This window comes from Rhipicephalus sanguineus, chromosome 4 (assembly GCF_013339695.2).
Source record: "Rhipicephalus sanguineus isolate Rsan-2018 chromosome 4, BIME_Rsan_1.4, whole genome shotgun sequence".
NCBI classification, from domain to species: domain Eukaryota; kingdom Metazoa; phylum Arthropoda; class Arachnida; order Ixodida; family Ixodidae; genus Rhipicephalus; species Rhipicephalus sanguineus.
In genome coordinates this window covers 144,149,390-144,167,337 of record NC_051179.1, presented here as the reverse complement: position 1 = coordinate 144,167,337, position 17,948 = coordinate 144,149,390, and the positions used below count along the sequence as shown (strand labels likewise).

Below are 17,948 nucleotides of genomic sequence, written 5' to 3'. Positions count from 1 at the left end.
ACATTCTCTACTTGCGGAATATTCGCGAGACGATAAGAAAATAGCACGTTATTAGGGTCTTTCAATGGGGAATGTTAGTACACAGTATTTGCTGACATTTAAATACAGATGTACGCCATCAAGCGAACTTTCTACGGCTGATAAATATGATTGTAGTATTTCGTATATCTTGGAAATATCATTTAAAAAGCAGTATCATCAGCATATACATATGTGCGTACGCTCTCATGTTGTGGAATCTAGCTCGTTAAGACATTAAATAATACTGGGAAAAGGACTCACCTCGCGGGACGCCTGTTGTTTACGCGTACGTAGAAGACGAGATGCCGCTTTGGAAGCGATAAAATGTTCTATTTCGTAAGAATTCCTTAATTCATGCCTGGATATATTTTTCAAAGTTAAGGTTGTGAAGCGGATCAATTAAAACTATGTGTTCGACGGTGTCGTACGCTTTTTGCGATGTCGAGAGTAACTAACGCAGCGTATTTGTCGTTCATGCCTAGCCAATAGAATGCGACTTTCATGGCTTATGTGGGCCTGCCATATAGAGCATCCAGATCTGAAGCTAATTTGGGATGGATTTAGAATTTGCCTCTGACTAATGAAATTGTTTTCAGGAGCCTCGACTACCAATCGGCAGCGTTTTCTGACCATGCGGAAAAAGTGCTGCAGGTACCCTTTCAGTAAAACTGTAGGTGAAACCACGGAAAAGCTTGACACCACTAGGTGAAGTTGTGTGACCAGTGGAGCTCACTTGCGGATAATCTCCTTTGGGAGTTGCCTAGGGGATGTGTATGCGTAGAGTTTTATTTGTAAAGGCTGCCCTCCTTAGAAGGCTGTTTTGGGCAGCATCAGCATTGCGCTATCTTCCTAGCGTTTTCAGCATCTTGGCCCCATAAGGAGCTGATGGCAAAACGCACGTTCGGCATCAATTTTTCTCAAAGCGAGAATTTCCTTGATGCGTGCAATTCTCCGTGTTGGCTTTAGATGTTATCCTGCAGAGGGATTTTATTCCAACGTCTGTACACCACCGTATAACAACGGGCAGCAGCCACGACAGTCGTGCCGCTGCAGCGGCCAAAGGCGAGACCGCAGCCGCTGTTCTTTTTGTTCTACGCACGCAGCATTGCGTGAAAAACTAGCGTATAAAAGTTCCCCAGAAAAGGTCAAGTAGCTCTTTTGATACACCGTAAATTTTCATAAGAATATTGCCTCGACCCGAGTCAGAATCTTCATTGCACGTGTTTTCCGAAAGTAAAGAAGAAGAAGACGAAGAACTTGCTCGACCGGGTTGCTCTTCTGTGCGATACCAGCTCCTCTTTGACAGCTCCTCGTCGTTACAAACGATGCCGGCGAACGCTCATTCACGAACGAGCGTTGCGAGCAACAAGGGCGCGCCACCGACCACGTCGTCCAAGGCGCCTTTGGCCAGCGCCGACGCTCAGCGAGGCGCCAACGCGAGGCGGCGGGAATCCGGCCCGCACTCACTTCCAGAAAACAGGACCGCCACGTTTGATAAGATCGTGGACACCACCGAGGTTACTCCCGGAGAGCGGCCGAGGCACCAAGACAAGACCTGGCCCATGCCCCTCATGTCTCTGGTGCCCTGCTGGGTGGGCTCGCTGTGCGTGGGGACGGCGCTGGGCTACTCGCTGCCAGCCGGCCGAAGCTTGCATCACGCTAAGGACAGCGGAACCTTCGACATCACCCATGCGCAGATATTCTGGTATGTCTAGAATAGTCGTTTATGTGACCATTTACTTTAAGAGCCGTGTACGTAGGTAGACACACGACGCACGACTATTAAAACAAGCCAACGTGAGAGATAAGCTGTTATTACTGCAAAATATAAGCTCTACATGTATTTATACTACCATGTTTGCCTGCTTTAATAATCGTACATGTAATCATATACCATTGCAAGAATTGTTGACGGACTGAGCATCTAGTCGGAACGACGGAGACACCCAGGCGAACGCTCATACACTAAATAAAAGACGTTGATTTATTCATCAGCGCGCATGCTCGAACAGCGTAAGCATAACGCATCTGGGCGTCAGAGTAGTGGAACCATAGGACCATATGGTTATGCGAGATTTCGAGACAAATGAGCTAAACAAACCATTACTGCGCGCGCAATAGGTCTATTATCTCGAAAAAAGAATGTGTAGGCGGTGGCATATGGGCAGCTGCGTATGGGGGCGGGACGGAAATCGCAGCGACGCTGAATGGGCGCGATAGAGTGAATGAATAAACGAAATGTTTAACCGGTGTGACATAAACTCTCGGCCTCCAAGACCGAAGCCAGACGCTGTAAGGAATTCTAAATGGACAGTTGCGTCACTGGGAGGCATAATACGGCTTAACCTTCAAAAACGTGCCGCACTGAGCTGCTAGAGGCACGTTTCTGATAACGCTGATGGTTTTTTATAAAATATCCCTCGTACTGGCGTCCACGTTGAGACGATTGGCGCGTTTTCTCAAGGCGGACAGTTCGTGTCGGTTCATTTTCTGCATACACCAATTAGCTGCGAGGCGTGCACCGTTACTGGTGACACTGTTCCTCAAACATAGTTCATCTCTCCGGCAGGCAGGCGAAGCACTGCTACGCACTTTCAACAGCTTTCACGTTGAGTGCGACTGCTTACATTTTTTACAGCAAAAGCTGTTATGAGATCACAACAAGGGCCGTTTTTGGCGCCTTAGTTGCCCGCCGCCGCCGCCGGTGTCCGTAACCACTATCGCACATAATGGCTTAGAGGTGGTACCTCGCTTCTCCGCAGAATGACGAAGAATGTCGTGGTGGGTGCTTTCCAACTAGACAAAAATTATTATTTGTGGCGTAGTGGGTACGTTGCTAATGTACTTGTATTAGTAGCCACAAGAGAGTTTATAACGGGCCCTAGAAATACCGCTCTTCCGGCTTTCGCTGTGACTGTGCTGCGCTTTCCGCGCAGGCCTGGCGTTTTTTGTTTACGTCAATAAGGTTGCTTCTGTCTTTAACTCTGCAGAATCATATCAACGACATGTTAATTAGCACATATATAAATAAATATGCGCACGAGCTTCCCTACATTTCATTCCTAATGTCTGGCCAGTTTATCCGGGACTAAAGACCATGACTTCGTGTTTTCGTAACTCACCTCGACAATGACCACTCCACCAAGGCTTTTCATGCGTCTGTCGTGGTTTTACGGCTACGGTGCTCCACTGCAGATCCGAAATCGCGGGCTGAATCCCGGCATCGGCGATCGCGTTTCGATGGAGGCGAAATGCTAGAGGCCCGCGTACCGTGCGATGTCATTGTACGTTGAAGAACACCAGAACGTCGGAATTTCCGGAGTACTCCTCTGAGGCGTGCCTCCTGATCATAACGTGGTTTTGGCGCGTCAGCCCCAATAAATTATTATTAGGGCTCGTCATGCAGCATCATCTAAATTCAACAACTCGATAGCTTTCTTTTAGATGCGAAGCATCTAAAGGAAAGCAATCGAGTTGTTGGCGCCACGAGATAGCTTTCCTTAAAAAAAGCTATCGAGGAAAGCTAAAGGAAAGATTATTAGATGTGAAGCATCTTATGGGGGAGTTCAATCCAGTAGTGGTGGTGGTGTGCGGCTTGACCACACTTACTGCGCATGCGCAGACCCTCTCCACACACCTCCTCCTCAGGTACCTCCTTTCCACTCCCCCTGTCCCCCTCTCCCCCTTTCCACTCCCACTCCCCCTCTCGCGCGCCTCATTCACTCCTGCTACGAGTAGGCAGCAGCGACGCCTCCGGCGTCTTGACGTGGCACGAGCGGCCGATGGCCGCCTCTGCTTGAAGTTTGAAGTTTGAAGTTTATTCACATGAAATAAATACATATTGATTGCAAACACTGTATGACCCCTTAGCCGAAGGCTAGTATTGGGGTCATTTACAGACATGTAATTACAGAAATGTTCATTACAAACATGTAATTGACAGTTTCGACCGTCAATGACAACTACATAGAAAAAAATTAGAAATAGCAGATTAAAATATATATATATATATATATATATATACATATATATATACACACATATATACATAACAGACAAAAATATATGGTATAGGCAAAGAATACATGGTACAGAACAACAGACAACATGTCGTTTATAACTTAAATGTGGTAAGCTTAACAGCATTGAAAGAGAAAAGAAAGAAAAAAGAAAACATAAGTATCTACAGGTTGCGCACGTGACATAAGTTTCTATACACATTACATTTGCTGTTGATAGTACTTTTTTAACCAGTGTGATACGTTATTGCTCTGCTTTCCCTCAGTTGGTATGTCGTTCCATATTTTTGTGGATCTAGACGTGGGCCCTCGTGCTCTCCTTCCCTCGCTGAAGAATCACACGACGACACCAATGCTATGGACTGCAGATGCGCAGACGCACATGATCTTGCGACTTTGCGGGAGTCGAATACCTCGGACGCCGGCAGTTCCACGCAGCGGGAGCTGGATGGAGACTGGAAGATAGTGCTGATTCGACGCCAGAGGAAGGCACAGGCTCGAGAACGCAAGAAAAAAAAATTACACCATCTCCCACTCAAGCTAACCATCTCCCCGCTGCTTCGCATTCATACATGGTTCCCTTTAGCGGGAGATGGTGTAATTTTTCTCTTCGAATTCTTTTCGTTAAGTCTTTCTTTACTGATGGCGCATGCCCGCTGCGGGGGCTGAGTGCAGCTCCGAGTTGCGTAAAAGCGCCCCTTAACAACAATCACTATTATGGTGAAATGGCTACCCACCCCAGCAGAATGCACATTACGGAGGGATCGTTTTCGAAGCCTTTTAGAGGCGAAGCTCCTTAAGGCGGCACCCGTTCGTCCCTCGTAGTCGTAGGAGTGCGTAACCAGTCGTAATGCTAGTACCAGATGTTGACCTCCAAGGTGGTGCCGGTGGGAGATTTTTCCTGTGCGTTGTTGAACAATAAAAAATTCGCAGCGTGCGCGTTAATTAAAAGCCGAATTCTTCTGTCTCTCATTCCCCATTAGCAGCCATTGGCATGTTCCAGTAGGAAACGTTAGTAGAAGTGTAAGTGTTAGCTAAAAGCCGACTTCTTCTGTCTCATTCCCATTAGCAGCCATTGTTTACCTCCAAGGTAGTGCCTGGTGCGATTTCTCCTGTGCGTGATTAAACAATAAAAATTTTGTTCAAAACGCCGTTGATTGATGAAATAAACCAACGAAAAACGCCAGATGTTCTCTAAAAGCAAAACGAAAGAACGCCAGATGTTTCTAAAGCAAAACGAAAAGACGCCAGCTGCTTACGAAAGACGCCAGATGTTTTCTAAAGCAATGGTTTTCTAAACAATGAAAATTCACAGCGTACATGTAAAATTAAAGTGAGCTGCAAGTCGTCATAACTCATCGAACCTTTAGTATAAACGCGCCCGATCTCACGTCGGTGATGATGTACTGGGCAGAATTCACGGAAGATTCACGGTTTACCGATGAACCTCCGCAGCTTCGCCCACTCATCATCATTCACTCCGTGGATATGCTGTGATTTTTTCTGTGTCAATTCTTCCGGTACCTGGCAGCGCGAGAAAGCCATGCATTCGCACCAACTAGCCCCCGCAGCAGCTTTACTTTCTTTTTTGTACCATGCACAGGGAAGAACCACAGATTGTCATACTTTAAAAAGTCAAGCACTCCTTCATGAATTCGCCTAAGACAACTGTTTCCTGTTGTATGACTCGCCGCTGCGCAGTTCTCATCTCAAGAAGCCAACAAGAAAAACTTCGCGGAATGCGATCGCGGAAACCATGCTGCGCAATTCCATCTTCAAACTTTTAAGCCATGATAGGACATGGTTGGAGAGAGTCACTAATGCTTTTATTGAAAAAAGAAATCTACACATAAATGAAATGTGTGTGAAATGTGTGAAGCGGAATTGCTTCGAACTTTCCAGCTCCCGGGACCAAATTGGGCATTGGAAAGTTGCGTACCCTGACCTGCTCACGAAGTTGCACTTAGCTTGATGCTGTCTGCCGTATCGGAATAGTCCACTGTGATTGGCAGTGGTAAGGAGAGCTACCCAATTTAGGAGGAGCACCATTCTTCTAGCTCGATTCAGTGATGTGGGCGTAGCGATTGCCTCAAACATCTATCTGGTGCTTTTCATCGAAGATTGAGGTTTGGTATAAATGTTTTAAATGCGTGGCGCTTGGTCCTGGTGCATCCACGTTGTGTTTCGTACTCTTCCTCTACAATCCTTCCTTCGCTCCTTCGACGAAGGATGGAAGGCGCGCAGCAACATAGACATCCTTGATCGCAAGGAATGTTCTTCAACAGGTCAACTCGGGCCACAATGCCGCCGACAGTAATCAGCTGTCTCCCATCATCAGTCCTCGCATCGCGATGAGCAGTTTTTTTTTGCGATCGCATGCGACATGGTCATGATGCTGGTAATGAAACAGGGATTTATCTATCCTTAAATACTGTGTGCAACGAGAACCATTGCGGTAATGGAAATGGCGTGGGGGAGGGAGAGCAATGCGCGACTAGGAACTTTTCTTCAATGAGGTTGAGAGCTGGGCTAGTTGGTGACTGATCATTATGCCTATAGGGTTAGGTAGCGCACTTTCGAAGGGGACAAAAGAAACAGAAAGGACACGACACTGTCGTGTCCTTTCTGTTTCTTTTGTCCCCTTCGAAAGTGCGCGACCTAACCATATAGGCATAAGGAACTTTTCTTGCGGGGAGTGGGGGAGTGAACCACAATTCGTGCTTGTTCTAGCATGCGTTTGAATGAGTCTGTATATGTACACCTGGAAAACTGAAAAATTTCGAAGGAGGGCTTGAACCCCACCAACTCCCCTCACCCTACATGGCGACATTAATGCTGCGAGGCTTCTCTCATGGCGCCTTCTTGCACGCGTCTGTCATCAAGATGCGGTCATTTGTCGGGTTGGCTCACCATACATTTGCGTATGAAAGAGAGAGACAGAGGAAAGACAGCGACGTTAACCAAAGAAAGTCTCCTCTTGGATACGTGCGTGGGAAGGGGAAATAGGGGCCACGCATGAAGGAGTGGAGGAGTCTGTGGTGAATGACAATAGCGCCGTTCATATAAGGCACACCAACGTTACCTGTGAACTGTTGCGGTGCGCATTTCATTGCGACAATATCGTTTTCATAATTCATTCATTGTCAGTCACGATTTCTCGTTCAGTTCGGTTTCTCGAAGAAACAGAAGCAACGGCCTCATGAGCGGCAAAAAGTCTCCAACTGCACGCATGAGGTGGCCACTCTTTAAGTCAACGGCCGGCACGCTCTTTCCTCCTCTTCGCTCCCTGAACACGTGCGCCGATTTGTCCTGCGTGGGATGCAATAACTGAGGGGCGTGAAAACGTGTACAGAGAGAAAAGGAAAGATAAAGAAGTGAAAGAGAAATTAAGAGATAGAAAGAACGCGAAAGAGATAAATAGAGAGAAAGAAAGCTAAGAAAGACAGAAAAATATAGAAAGACAGAGATAGAAATGGAAAAAACAGGCACAAAAAAAGAGACAGAAAAAGCACAGATCAAGACAGCAAGAGAAAGAAAGAGAGAGAGACAGAGAAAGAGATAGAAACAAATAGAAAACGAGGAATAGACAGAGGGAGCCAGAAAGGGATAATAGAAGGAAATATACAACGTGAAAGAGAAATATATAGATGTAGATAGATAGAAAAAAAATATAAAGAAACTGTATAAAGGGCCCCCAGCATCCGCTGTTCCTTTAGGCTTGGTACGACTAGTGTGAAGGTGCCTGAACTTTTTTCTGTGTTTTTCATTCAAGTGCATTTTACCGACGTCGCTTCCGTGACGGAAAGGACGTCAGTGACGTCCTGGTGGACCCTGGCATATAACACTTTCGTGTTAAGAAAATGGAGTTCATTACCTTTGGTTACACAAAAGGGCACTTGCAGCATTTTTTCTCATTCCTGCCACAGATGGCAGGAATGAACACGTGAGCATATAACATTCCTTAATATTTCATATACCAAAGTATTTCTCAGCCTTGTTGTTTCTTATAATACCGATCCATTAAGCACTCGGGGAGCGAATGCCCACGCTCACTCACACAGAACAATCATGACCAAACATTTCACTTAGAATTTCATACAAGGAAAGGATATTTTTAGTCGTTGCGTTGAGATTTGTAGGCGTGTGAACGTTACCGTCGTTAGAACACAGCTACTCGCGGCGCCACGTGAGCTCGCTGTTTAACTATGAAGACATAAGTAATTATAAAAACTGCGCTACAGTTACTGCGAAATACGAAGTTAGGGGGGAGACGCGAAATGCTTGCGCTTGGGACACTCGCGCTTGTGGTGTCCACTTCGTTTCGTGTCTCCCCCCTAACTTCGTATTTCGCAGTAACTGTAGCGCATTTTTTATAATCATGAAAAACCAACTAGCCGAATACCTCACGTTGCTCATGAAGACATAAGTGTTCCTTGGTCATCTTCTGTTGCTTCTTTGGACAAGAACTATTCTTTCTTAGAGACAACCTAATGAATCTAATGAATCCGACAAATGATGAAGCCAAGGAAAGCACAGGGGGCATTATTTGCAGTATTCACTTGAAGTACAGTAAATATGCGATAAAGAGAAATTAAAAAAAGAGAACGACTAAAAGAACTCGCAGCCCGTGGGGATCGAACCCAGAACTTTCGGCAGGTAAATTTGGCACTTGCCTGTCGTTTGTGTTTCCGTTTTTTTGGGCACGAATGATATTGTTTCTGCGGTTGCAGGTTCGGCTCGCTGATGGCCCTGGGAGCGGTGTTCGGCTGCCTCGGTGGGGCACTTCTCACGCAGCGATTCGGGCGTCGCTGGAGTTTCGTGACCTCGGCCCTCGGCCTGCTCGCCACTTGGCTATGCATCGGCTTGGGGCACGACGTGTACCTCTTCTTCGTAGCACGCTTCGTCAACGGCTTCTTCACCGGCTTTGTCTCGCTCGTCGTGCCTGCGCACATAGCCGAAATGTCTCTCATCGCGCACCGCGGCACGGACGTAAGTTGACTACGCTGAATCTGCGGTCTCACTGCTGCATCGCGTTGAAGGGGCAGAGCCCCTAGCATTCGAGACACATGCCAGACTTAAGCTGCCAGAACGAGGGCCCTTTATTTGTGACGGCTGTAGTTTTTATAGCCACCCGCCAAATTATGTGATCGAATACAATCAGCTGCAAATGAGTGCAAACATAAACGAAAATTGTCTTGAAATGTATGTAGCTATTCGTGCGCACTGACAGCACAATCTACGTTGCAGCAACCACGTAATCGTAAAAAAAATATGAAGAAACGAAGAGGATGAAATCTGGTGGTCCACAGAAAGGCATGTAGTATAATTATAATAATATCTGGGGTTTAACGTCCCAAAACCACGATATGATTATGAGAGACGCCGTAGTGGAGGGCTCCAGAAATTTCGACCACCTGGGGTTCTTTAACGTGCACCTAAATCTAAGTACACGGGCCTCAGACATTTTCGCCTCCATCGAAAATGCAGCCGCCGCGGCCGGGATTCGATCCCGCGACCTTCGGGTCAGCAGTCGAGCGCCATAACCACTAGACCACCCTGGCGGGGCATGTAGTATAATTAGTTAGCTGCTTCCAGGACCTACGGCTTCATTAGATGGAGTGGAAAAAAGCATGCTTATAAGTAATGCAAACAGCAACGTCAGAGAACCAGCTAGAAAACAATGTAACGAAGTTTCTTAATTACTTCATACGTTCGCATTTCTATACAAATAAAAGAATGAGTGAAGTGGTAAAGCCAGTAGATTATAGTCTGTGCGGCCTTGAAGAAGTTCGAAGCGTCTTCGAGGAGTCTTCGATTGACTGCGCGGCGAATGTTGTTCCAGTAGGCGCACAATGTTTCTGCGGTGTCGTTTCTTTTTAGAAAATGCATATTTTTTAGAAACATCCTATGACAGTAAATCTGCTGTCGTTTCCGCACACAAACTCTCCGCCTATACGGAAACGGTTTGACGCAGCTGAACTGACACTGCTGCGAACAATAAAGACTCGTTTATTAACTTTTTAATCGTTCACTTGCTGGCGGTTGGTTACATTAAAATGTTGTAGTGCATGACAACTTATGCCATGCCCATTTTCTCGCAATCGCAAAAGTTGCACGCAATTCGAAATATTTGTAATCGAATTTCAAGGCCGATATTGGTACTGATCACGGCCGTCGCGCACGAAACTCGACCACTCTGTTACGTCAAACTGGAACTGTTCGTGACAAGGAAGAAACGAAATTTGAATGAAGGCTCACCGTGGCCGTATCTTTTCGTGTAAAGCGGCAAGTCATATCACTAAAGCCAGCGGATCGCCTTATCTTATGATGTGGTATTTGGTTATCTGTTTCTTTCGGGCTGCATGCAGGAAAACCGCAATATCAACCTTTTATTTCTCTTTGAAGTGTAGAATTCGGGGGCACCCACTGCGGCGCTTTTTCTTGCAGACGGGCGAAATAGCTTTTCGCGCCTGTTTATTATTTAAAAAGAAACAGATGGGCGCCACACATCGCGCCTAACGAATAAATGTCTAGTTGTGTATTTCAGTCCAGATTCTGGTTCGGCGAGCCTTGATTCAAGTTTCGGCACTTCCTTGTCACATGTATTTTCGGTCGTAATTGAAAGAGAGGTGGCGTCTCCTGTTCGCCGAGAGCGGGTGGTTTGGTGTCGCCCTCGAAATTCCATCATGAACATGTGGAAAGACGTGGCACTTTCGTGATTTATAAAATTTCATTAACACATACTGCAAATTCATAATGCAAATGACCGCCCTCACGTCGATAATTAAAAAAATACTTAACAAGATTTTGTTAAGGGAAAATATATATAGGCCAATTTTGGGTACTCTGTTAAACAATTTTCTACTGCCAAACAAAAATATTTATACTACAATATATGGTATGAATTTGTAGAAAAGCGAATGTGCTTTCTACTATTAAATTTAAAAACATTACTAAACAATTTTCAAAAAATACTTTAATAGGGAAACTTTAACAAAAAGGAGAAGACTCTGTAAAGCATCAGTGCTGCTTTGCACCAAACGAAGACGAAAAAATTTCGAAATATACATTTTGACCAAAAATGCCATATCCAGTATCTCCGCAAGTAAAAGCATTCTATCTGTAGACGATATTTAGCTACAAAAACAAAACGTTAGCCCTAGTGGCTATCGTGCCATCGGGCAGTGCAGTTACGTGATGCGGTGAAGCACAGGTTTGCGCAGGGCGTTTCGCAGAAAACATTCGTTTTCTGTTCTACTTGTCGCTCGAGAGTATGCATCCTGCATATTTGTTAGTTGTGCTGCCTATATCGGCGATTATCTCGGCACAACTCGCTTCGGAGATAAAAACGAAACTTACCGGCGGATACCTAGTGACGTTCCGCTGCTGTTTGACGCGCATTTGCTTTCTGTGATGAAGTCCGATGAGTCAAAATCATCTTCCGAGTCTCCGCTGCTGTCATCATCAAAAAATTCTAACTCATGACTCGTTGGAATCCGTCGAAATTTGCCGTTTCCCGAGAGGCAGGTGCGCGCGATGTCGAAGCCATGTTCGAAGTTACGAGCGCTCGACCCACTCGAGTGAAATGGCACTTCAAAGCTCCCTCCGCGGCGGAGAAAATAAACGCAATAACGAAACGGGAAAAATACTTCCTGTTTTATATGATATATAACGTCAGTTGTCCGAAAGCTTTCCTAGGGGCGGTTAAATTTGACGTTGGAAACCTTAGATAGCGGGCTATCGAAGGGTATAGGCGCGGAGAGGAAAGTGCAATTTTATTTCGGGCAAAATATTTCTGCTTCGACAAAGAATTTGTTTGTTAGAACGAAAGGAGCCTGACCGTCAGATAATGTCTTATAAAAATCTATATCGTCTAAAACACGCTGCATATTTTCCAATTGCAGCACGAGCCTTCATACTAATATTTCGCCCGATGTATCAGCGATTAAACTTTTAATTCACATACAGAGAAACTAACTGATAGCCGGAAAATATATATAATGGTGAGAAATGTTTCATCGTTCCACGCACGCCTTCCGAAGTACGTGTCATGTGAAGCTTATTGAGATGTTGGTAAAGTACAACACAGAGAATAAACATACAGGAGGAAGTCCGACAGCACTAGGCTGTAGGGGGAACTGCAGTGAAAGATTACCAAGAATGGTTAGTTGGTTACAGGGTTGCCACTGACTTTCGAGTAAATGTCGCCAAACGACGACCAAAAAGTCGCCAAAAGTCGCCATTTTTTTTTACAAATTTCGCCAAAAAAGTCGCCATTCTAGATATGTGTGGCATACCCATTGATAAAAATTTACACTTATGTATAGCCCCGTAAAATCAAAAACCTTTAAATTATATTGACGTTTCTCAATGCTGGTCGCATCGCCCGCTTCACCATGGGAGCGCTTGGTGCTGGTTCTCCTGATTCTCCGACTAGCCACAAGATGTGCGTTGCGGCGCAACGGTGAATGAATGAAACGCTCATGATATCCTTCCTTCCCTGTCCGCTAGTTTCAGAGGTAAAATTATGGTAAACCTTGGCCGCAAACCGTGAAAGCGTTGTTTGTAGACAGCTTTTATGTATACCCTTATATGAATTAAAAGGATTGAAAGGTTTATTGAAGGTAACATGACAGACGTTTTACAGGGACCGATCATACCTTTTCAGTGTGAACTAATATGATACCGGACGCCACCGACTCTTTCTTATAGTCACATATCTACACGCGTCAATCCGATGCGTTACAAATGAACTGGTAGACAATGTAAAGTGTTATATAGCAATTGTTTTCATTGGACACGCTCACCGAGAGCAGCGGAAAATGGCTGAATATAATTTTTTATTGCACAGACACGTATCCGTCTCTCTTCGCTATTCCAAAACAGTTTTTACGAGCTGAATTAGGGGGTACTGCAACATTGAATAAGTCGCCAAGCTATTCAGAACAGTTGGAGCTTTGGCGGGACAAATGGTCGGAACACGCGGCTAACCCGTCGTCTAGCCCCTTCAGAAACGAAACTTTAGAGAAGCCTAAATCACCTAAAGCCATAAACTTATAGTCAAACACCACCGCCTCGCGGCACGCGCAAAACAGTTCGCTGACTTACATTTTGCTAGAATGTCGCTAAGGGACGCTCCAGTACTTCCTGCGTCTAGATGAATGGAGGAGATACACACACTAGCACTAAGCTTAGGATGCATAAGCCGAAAATCGCCAAAAATTCGCCATGTCGCCATTCATAATTTAAGTCGCCACGAGCCTCTCAAATTTGCCAATTTGGCGAAAAGTAGCCACCATTGGCAACCCTGGTTGGTTAGCAATAACAAAATATTACAGGAAGAACTTGTGTTGCAAAATAACAAGAAAATAAAGTAAAGGTAAACTAAAACTACACCAACGAGCAATGTTCTTAAAGCAATGAAAATAAATCTAATAATGCGATAAGTGAGCAGAAACATTATTAAATAAGCAACTTTGAGAACACCGTTTGATAAGACATGGTAATGTGTTCCCAGTCGAGCAAGCCGGAAAATCAGCAGTGTGTCGTCCATGATTTAGGTAACAGAGAATTTTCATTTGAGACAGGCCTGTGGGGCTTAGTGTTAGAAAGATCACCAGGACGAAACACAAGTGAGGGCATTAGAGGAATCAAGGATTTAGATAGCTTAATGGCCACATGCCTAATTAAATCAATAATGGGGGTATATAAAAACCATATAAAGTAGCGAAGGGCTACTGCGACATGGACTGACTGTTATTACTGTAATGGCCTGGTACTGTGTGTGCTAAATGGGAGATATGCATGTAAAGCATGTATCACCTCATGAAACATGACTGGGAAAGAAAGCTAGAATAGTGTAAACAAGGTAGGAGTGTTAAAATAGCCACGTACTGTGATCAAAATTCTCATTTCTTAAGTGAGATTTTCGGTTAGTGTGCGACGCGGTGCACTGTTGAAAGTTCACGTCAAGAATAGCAATAAGGAACATACATTGATATGAGCAGTAGCAAATCATTTAGTTTGATTGTGGTTGGTATTAAGAACATTCCGCTTCTAAGTGGAATATTGTGAAGGTCGCCAGGTGTCCTTGCGGTCTTCTTCTTTCTCCCTAAAGCAATTTTACATTGCGCCACTATACCATGGTAAGCTTTGCACGAGCCCTCTCAACATATTACTCTACTGAAGTATTCCTGTTTCCTACGCATATAGTCTGTGCTGACCAGCGGTGTGCATACCACTGGGCCCCCTGCAAGCTGTATAATGCGCAATAATTCGTCTGTAACACCTCAATAGTTTATATTCTACAACCTGTGACCCATTAAGATACTTATGGCGGCACAAATGAATGAGAAGCTGGTAAGAGTATAAACGTAGGAATCAGTAATAGAAACGAGGAGATCAAACACTGCAGCCACACGAGAAAGCAACCGAACATAATCGCAACGCAATTGCAACAATTGAACATTCCGAAAGCATTCATACGTTATTTTTTGTTAGAGAGCATTGGCACATACACTCGAGAGAAAGACAAAATTGGGTGTAGAACATGCCGGGTAACGAGAAGGAGCCTCGGTAATAATTATCGTTCTGATGTTCACAATATAAAGATAAGTGAAATGCGTTATAGCCTTAGATGGCCTGAAGGCGGTTGCTTGGGCGGATGCCATTTTTTCTGCTGTCGACGTTTATTTAATTACTCGAAGGAAAGCGTGCCATACTGCGTCTCGTTAGCCCCTGCTTTCCCTTTTCTTCTCACCTTCACGCCGCATCAAACAATGCGGCAAATGAAGCTACCCAGTACAGACGACACCGCTTCAAGCCTGCCTACATGTCTGCGCTGCACAGGGAGCGACGCACCACCTGGTCGTCACACTGGGCATGCTGTATACGCACACCGCCGGCCTCTTCCTCGACTGGTCCTGGTTGGCGCTGTGCTGCGCGCCGCCCGCGCTGCTCCTGCTCCTGCTCACCGTTTGCCTCATGGTCGAGTCTCCCCGGTGGTTGCTCTGCCACCACAGGCGAACGCGGGCCCTGGAAGCCTTGCTAAGCGTGCGCACAGCCGAATTCGAGGTGCTGAGTTCCTGCTTCCACCGTGTTTTTAAATGCGAAGCATTTCTTAGCGAACCCAGGGCACTTTGAGCCTATCTATCTATCTATCTATCTATCTATCTATCTATCTATCTATCTATCTATCTATCTATCTATCTATCTATCTATCTATCTATCTATCTATCTATCTATCTATCTATCTATCTATCTATCTATCTATCTATCTATCTATTCTATCTACTATCTATCTATCTATCTATCTATCTATCTATCTATGTACCAAAGCATTACGGAACTACTGAGCGGCCCACCACATGTGTCGACAATTTATTACATGATATAAGGTCCTTTAGCAGTGCCACTCAACCGTACAAAAGTGCGGAAGAACCGTATAGTGGTGGCCGCAACGTCATTTTTATTTTTACATTTTTAGTCACTCCAGGTGCTCAATGCGTACTTCTGCACTCGTTGACGTGCACTCCGCCAGTTATGCTCACTGAAACTGAGCCTTGGCTTGCCAAGATCAACGGGTGCGAGTGAATGTTGTTGTTGTGCACTATTAAAATTTTACGCCCTTAAAGGTGTTTCAATGTGCCATGAATAACACCTTTTGCTACAAATTTAAGCGCGTATGGCAGCTAGGCCTAGCCGCACATACGATAATAAAAAGGTGTCCTAAGTACTTCTTACTAAATATGACCGCCTGTCCTGGTACTTAAACGAGTAATTTCGCAATTTCGCAGTAATATGTGCGAAAATTCCTTCGTTGCACTCTTCTTGTCGCATGTTGCAGCTTTCACTATATGCAATTGCGCTGAACAGTTGGGAAGGAAGAAGTCTTCTGCCTATATACATTTTCACTTCACCCTATAAACGCGAGGCTGGCAACCATGGGATAACTTAACGGCTTCTATATGCCCGTAAAGTTGTATCATTCTTTAGTGTGCGGCCCATCATGTCATCTAAGGCAGTGGCATTGTCATATTTCATGCTTCAACAAACCTATCCGCCACCGCTCAACACCCCCACCCTCTTTAACGTTATGTATTTAGTTCGTGATACTCACGGCATTTAATAGGTAAATATTCTTGAACACGGGGGGACAATGGAGCCATCACTTCGACAAGTGGTCTTATGTTCTTCAGACAAGACTACTTCACAGAAAGTGGTCTCCGGACAAGACCACCTATCCAAACGTTGTCTCCAGCGAGACCCCACGTTCAAGAATATTCATGTCTTCAACCTCCCATCTTCTGTTGAACTTCCGCTTTGTTGGAATTTATAACCGTAATAAAGGAATTCGTAGTCTGCGCGCCACGTGCGTCTGTGCTTTGTTCCTATGCGTTGGTTGTTTCGTTGTGACCTCGGTACAATACAGAGCGCAATCTAATCATTGTCGCCTTTCGCTGTGTGACGCCTCGCGGATTAAGCGAATCGGAGTTTGGTGGTCATGCATCTCCTTGCAGGCTACGACGGAGGTCGAGTTCGAGGCGATCGCCGCTATCTTTCCCAGATTCAAGACGCCACCGGCGCACTACATGCTCGCCGTACTCGTGATGGGTGCCCAGCAGTTAAGCGGCATCAACTGCGTCTTGCTCTCCGCTACAAACCTGGTTCCCAGGGAGGAATCCATGAACAGCATCACCGTGCTGGCGCTCATTCAGGTATGAGCGCATAGGCTCTCAGTGCTTCCTGCACTATGTCACGTGAGCATCGCCTGTGTAGCTATTCGAACAACGTGCTCTTGCGCAAATGACGAAGACCTTGGAAAGATGCGTAATATTGTCACAAGGCAGCAGTGGGTCAGTGGCACAAGGTAGTAGTGCACTCTGGAAGAGGGACAACGACGAAGTGCTGAAGGGAGAGGCTCCGGTCCGCCATTGTTTCAGCCACTATTTCTGCTTGTATATATATCTGTAAATATAAGTTTTCTTGTAACATTATTGGTGGAGGTGCGGGGTACGCCTGCCTGCCTGCGTTTCCTCTCGGAAAACCAACACGCAACTTCGGAGCGGTCGCCGCCTCCCTTTTCCTACAATTCTGAACGAGGATCGCCGGCGCAGCAGCAGCAGCAGCCCCATGTGGTTCTCCTGCCTCCTCGAGACCCACGAACGTTTTCTGGCACTGAAAAAGACAAGGTGAATGTGGACGATTGGGTCGCATTGTACGAGCGCGTCAGGGAGTATTACAGGAGGGAGCCCACGTTGATGCTCGCCAACGTGATCTTCTACCTCAGGGAGACCGCACTCGTTTGGTACGAGACGCATGAGTCCGAATTAACCAGCTGGGATATCTGCAAGTCGAAGCTTATCGAGTCGTTCAGCAGGCTATTTGGTCGCCAGCAGGCCGCAAGAAAAGATCTCGAGTCCCGCGTTCAGACGCCGACAGAGTCCTACGTCTGCTATATACAGGACGTACTGGGTCTTTGTCGACAGGCCGACGTGAACATGACCGAGGCTGACAAGATTGCGCACATCTTGAAGGGCATTGCCGACGATGCGTTCAATCTACTGATCGTGAAGGATTGCACCACCGTCGACGCCGTGGTCAAGGAATGTCAGCGTTTTGAGCAGGCCAAGAGTCGTCACATCAGCCGGCAGTTCGTCCGACTGCCGAATGCTGCTGCCTTGTGACAATATCCTCGGGCATGACGTGTACACTTTGCCACGTTTACCATGTACGCAAGCATAATTACGGCCGGATACAGAAAGCCCTGAGGTAATAGTGCACGAAGCCTTGAGGTCATGCGACGCCATCGCCTTAGTGCATTTCCTGTGCAAAACAGAATCACCAGGTTATTTACGATGGCCTTTTGCCGTTTCCAAGTATGAGCCCTCTCACTATCGCATTGTTTTC

The 17,948-nt window shown here is 45.7% G+C and overlaps 1 protein-coding gene across 1 annotated transcript; it reads left to right on the top strand.

Annotated features, from left to right (window-relative positions):
* Positions 1-1,560: 1,560 nt before the first annotated feature.
* Positions 1,561-17,725, top strand: LOC119391669 (solute carrier family 2, facilitated glucose transporter member 8-like). The gene is made up of 7 exons (XM_037659333.2): positions 1,561-1,651; positions 2,907-2,916; positions 7,967-7,983; positions 8,771-9,029; positions 14,889-15,113; positions 16,559-16,756; positions 17,528-17,725. The coding sequence occupies exons 1-7, from the start codon at positions 1,584-1,586 to the stop codon at positions 17,723-17,725; spliced, it is 975 nt and encodes a 324-aa protein (XP_037515261.2). The 5' UTR covers positions 1,561-1,583.
* The last annotated feature ends 223 nt before the right edge of the window (positions 17,726-17,948 follow it).

Bases quoted from the DNA above. Each gene is read 5' to 3' on its own strand.
- LOC119391669 (XM_037659333.2), top strand. From the start codon at position 1,584: ATGCCCCTCATGTCTCTGGTGCCCTGCTGGGTGGGCTCGCTGTGCGTG. The intron at 9,030-14,888 runs GTAAGTTGACTA...TGCGCTGCACAG, and splicing joins TCGCGCACCGCGGCACGGAC to GGAGCGACGCACCACCTGGT. The intron at 16,757-17,527 runs GTATGAGCGCAT...CTTTGTCGACAG, and splicing joins CCGTGCTGGCGCTCATTCAG to GCCGACGTGAACATGACCGA.